General features: G+C 41.2%; 1 protein-coding gene across 1 annotated transcript; it reads right to left on the minus strand.

Annotated features, from left to right (window-relative positions):
* Positions 1 to 2,713: 2,713 nt before the first annotated feature.
* On the minus strand, positions 2,714 to 4,113 carry LOC308570765 (vomeronasal type-2 receptor 26-like; the record flags this gene model as incomplete). Its single annotated transcript, XM_081165680.1, has 1 exon — positions 2,714 to 4,113. The coding sequence occupies one exon, from the start codon at positions 4,111 to 4,113 to the stop codon at positions 3,214 to 3,216; it is 900 nt and encodes a 299-aa protein (XP_081021806.1). The 3' UTR covers positions 2,714 to 3,213.
* Positions 4,114 to 5,000: the final 887 nt, after the last annotated feature.

Raw genomic sequence — 5,000 nt, forward strand, 5'->3', positions numbered from 1 at the left:
CAGATGTCAAAGAGATAAATAATTACCTGACATTCAGAAGACATCTTAAGGCAGCCCTGTTCAGGGAAGTTTTAAATATGTAATGCTGTACTGTTTTTAACACTGATTGGGAGCCGCCCAGAGTGGCTGGGGAAACTCAGCCAGATGGGTGGGGTATAAATAATAAATTATTATTATTATTATTATTATTATTATTATTATTATTATTATTATTATTATCCTTCACTCTCCCACCTATGTAACACTGATCAGACATGGTTTGCCATCACATTAACTGAATGGTGGCAGCAATTTTGGATAGCATCCTTGCCTTATCAAGAAGTAGGGGCACTGGATTATAGCATCAATGGGATATCAGATGCACACAAGGCATGATGGAGAACAGCAAGAACTTGGAAAAGGTGGATGCTCAAAGCTTGGCGCCTCAGTTACCGCTCACGTCCATGTGCCTGCTCTCACTTTAATATATTGCTCCTACTACACCGAACAACTTTTTACCCGAAGGCTTAAAAAAAACCCCCTAACAATCCCAGCATATCCTGTGGGGGATCTTTGTGAGGGGGATAACCAAAAAGTTGGAGTCTCAAGCAGGTGTTCTTTAAATAAACAATAACGATTTATTTTTTAAAGCAAGGTAGTATAATATAAGTCGAGAAACTTAGGTTACTTCAGCAATAATAATATGCTAGTTCACTTCAGTTCAGTTTCTGAGGTTTGGGCTTTATAGTTCGGTTCCTTTCTAAGGCGGTACTTTCCTTCATTTACCCACCCCTTTAACAAATGCAGCTCCTGAGGTACTTTCAGTAAGAGTCTTAAGGGCTCACCCCCCTTCCTTCACTGGGATTTGGAAGTCTCTACTTTCCTCAGAAGGGTCTCTCCCCTCCAGATTAGTTTGAGACCTAAGTAGACTCATCTCTTTCAGCTCCTCCTTCTCCTGTCTCACCCTCAGTCTCACAGCAAAATTTGGTTCTATTACTCCTACAGGACAATACACTCAGTCCTTCACTGTACATTCGGAGTGGATGTTTTATTCCAGAACCAACTGTTCCTTCCTCCACACTCCTATCCTATCTCCCTACCTAACTCCCAACCTTCCTCCTCAACCACCTCAACTCAACCCCACTCTTAACTACACTCTAACTCCATCTCCCTTGAAATCGGCTCCTTTTAAACTCTCCCTCCTGGAACCACAGCCAGTCAGAGGCTGCTGTTCTTTAAGCATTTGCTGGCAGGAGAAAAAAGTAAAGAGAAATACTTGTGGAACCAACTTTTCCGTCACAATAAGCATAACATTTTAGAAGGACTGGAAGACACACTATGGACAGCATATCTGCTACACATTGGAAGAACAAGGATATAGTTTGAGTGCCTCATTTGCAGTTCTATGAATCAATGTGTCAATACAAATAGAAAATATTAATATTGCAGTTGTTGTATAAGGGATTATTATCTTGACTGGAATATAAGAGAAATTAATAAGATTTTGGAATGCAGAAATAAAGGAAATCATCTAGCATGTGGGGAGGGGCACCTAAATTATCTGATTCAGTATTTGAGTGCTTAGTATTAGTATTACAATTTGATATTGTTTTAATGATGCTATTATTGGATGGTAATTGAAAATTAATAAAAATTATTATAACAGAAATAGACATTAGAATCAACTTTAGAAACAATACATCTGTATTCTTAAAAATGGGCTTTCTTGAGATATTCTCTGCCGCCTCTCTTTCAAACTGGTTAGAAGTATAATTCAGAAATAAAAGATTTGTCCTATTAGTGTTAGTAATATCCAATGTGTTTTCCTCCAGATATTGTTGCATATCTCAGCTCCTTTTCTTTCTTAAAACTATTTAAGAAAACAAGGGAAATGGCTGTTTTAAACTTCTCCTTCGTCTATTCCTCAGCTGCCTTGTGTGTTAGAGATAAAGAATGTAGAGCCCTTAACTATTTCACAATGTTTTTTGTTTCTGGTACGCTTTTTTTGTCTTCAAGATGAATTTGTAGATACCATGAAGTAATTGATAACAGACTTTTAATTAACAATCATTTATACAGTACATGTAGAACGTTGATCAACTGAACTTAACCATTTCTAAATGAAAAGGCTGAGAGTTTTGCTATTAAGAATCCATTTGCTTTAAATATACAGTAAGACATGACAGGTTAGTATAGTGGTAAGTATCCCCGCCTATCACGCGGGAGACCGGGGTTCGATTCCCTGACGGGGAGAGGCAGCAATGTTTAAGGGACGCAGGTGGTGCTGTGGGTTAAACCACAGAGTCTAGGGCTTAATGATCGGCGGTTCGAATCCCCGCGACGGGGTGAGCTTCCATTGCTCGGTCCCTGCTCCTGCCACCCTAGCAGTTCGAAAGCACGTCAAAGTGCAAGTAGATAAATAGGTATCGCTCCGGTGGAAAGGTAAACGCCGTTTCCGTGCACTGCTCTGGTTTGCCAGAAGCGGTTAGTCATGCTGGCAACATGACCCGGAAGCTGTACGCCGGCTCCCTTGGCCAGTAAAGCAAGATGAGCGCCGCAACCCCAGAGTCGGTCATGACTGCACCTAATGGTCAGGGGTCCCTTTACCTTTAATACATGACAGGGGTGTGTGGAGTGTTAGGGAGGGGTAGTTACCCTCGTGGGGACCAAGTCATGCTCCTTCTGGGGTAGTTTGTTAACCTCTGATCCCCACCCCTTCACTCAGTTCTCACCCGTGGCTCCTAGAAATTGTCAGCTTGCAACAGCAGCAACATCACATGAATCAGATACAACTGGCTGGCTCCCTAAACCAGGTGAGGGCAGCCAATGGGCCTCAAATCCTCAGTCTGTTAGGGAATTTCTTTGCATGCAAAGACAGGACATAGCAGATAAGAACAAAAGTGGGCCCAATGCTTAAAAAGGTGGCTACTGCAGGTGCTGTAGAGGGAAATGAGGGGCAGATGGGTCTCGTAAACCTAGGAAGGGAGCCCACCTAGGAAATGGAAATTTTGAACCTAAACCTCCACTGCTTTACAGCATTACTCATTTGTGAAAAAGGCTTTGGGACTAGAACCTGAGGAAAAATCTGAACCCATTGCCTTTGGGACATCTTTGGCAGACAAAACAGTTAAGGAGCAAACTCTACAAAGATCCAGAGAATGAACTCGGAAAGTGATACCCGCCAGCAAGTCCATGTATTCTAAGACCCAACAGAACCACAAATTCCACTGTCATTTATTCCTTTCTTTGTGTTAACTGCTCTTTGTTGTTCAGGTCAGGCCTCACCACAATAATGTAGCATTTAGGGGTGAAAATGCAAGCCAGTAACCCAGCACCAGAAGCAAAGATGGAGAAGATCTCCACAGCCACCATGTATTTTCCTCTGGTGCTCAGATAGGTTGGAATGAAGGAGAGCCAAACACTGCAGAAGACCAGCATGCTGAAGGTGATGAACTTGGCTTCATTGAAGCTGTCAGGCAACTTCCTGGCTAAGAAGGCCACCGTGAAGCTGAAAGTGGCCAGTAATCCCATGTAGCCCAAAACACAATAGAACATGGAGACTGACCCTTCATTACAAAGAAATATGATTTCTTCAGGCATTGAGTGCATGTCCACATCTGGGAATGGGGGAGAGGTTGCCAGCCAGAGGACACAGATCCCTACTTGAACAATGGAGCAGGAAAAGACAATGGAATAAGCCAGTTCTTTGCCTACCCATTTCCTCATATTGGATCCTGGTTTGGTAGCCATGAATGCCAAAACCACCAATATGGTTTTGGCTAAGATGCTGGAGAGGGCCACAGAGAAGACAATGCCAAAAGCAGTTTGTCGGAGAAGGCAAGTCACCATATTAGGTCTTCCGATAAACAGCAAAGAAGAGAGGAAACACAAGAGGAGGGAGATAAGGAGACCATAGGTGAGGCTTCGGTTGTTGGCTTTGACTATGGCTGTATTGCGATGCTTAATGAAGATGCTGAGCACCAGAATTGTAATTAGAGCAAATAAAAGTGCAGAGGAAGATGAAATAATGGCCAAGGTTTCATCAAAGGCTAGGAAGTTTGGAAGCTTAGGAATGCATAGATTCTGGTTGCTGTTTGGATACTGATCTGCTGGGCAACTGACACATGTATCCATGCCTGAAAATACACAAACAGTGTGTGACAATTTGAAGCAACCAAAAGTATTCTTAAGAATTCCCTCATCACTAGTCCATTTTGTAGTGTTTTCTACGTCAGAATGTATACGAGCTTCAAGTCCAAATGCTTTTATAATAGGTGTATCAAAAATAAAAGTTGTGTATCAATTCTGGAATTTTCTATATTGGTGACATTTTTTTTTACTGTCTCCCTGCTTTTTGTTAGAGCCACATAAACAGTACAACAAAATGAGAAATGCATTACAGCTGAAATCTTTGGATCTCAGAAAAGTGAGTTTGATAAGAGTTTCCCCCTATTGTCAAACCACCTAATTCTTAGAGGAGAAAACACCACTTCTGTTCCACCCTAATTTTGTAGAAGTTGGAGGTAAAATACATCAGCTTCCACTTTAAAAAGAAATCTTCAAGATGTTTTAAAGATTAAAATATATTGATGTTATCTATAAACAATGAGATGAACACATCTGTTAATTTAAGCCTTCTCTCCTGCAGCAGTTTAATGTCAATAAAATTCCCAGGATTCCAGAGGTTCTGCAGTATCTTAAGATGTCATCTCTAACCTTTCTCATTTGAAATCATTCCTTCTGGACATGGATCACAATCATAGCAGCAAAACTTCTTCCCCTCCTTCTTTTTCTTCCCGTAACCAGGATGGCAGTTGGCATTACATAGAGAAAGCGGTGGCACCTATGCAAAGAGATAGGAAGAGTTTAATATTATGATATTGTTTTGGGGAATTTATCAAATATCCACTATCAGGTGATGTAATAGTAAATAGGAGGGCTAATAGCATGAAATGATCCGTAGGTACACAAGTGGCACATACAGTGGGGTAAAAAGCTGCTGTTCTAAGCATCATACAAAC

The sequence above is a fragment of the Podarcis bocagei genome (genome assembly GCF_964188305.1).
Source record: "Podarcis bocagei genome assembly, chromosome: 13".
Classification (NCBI taxonomy): Eukaryota; Metazoa; Chordata; class Lepidosauria; order Squamata; family Lacertidae; genus Podarcis; species Podarcis bocagei.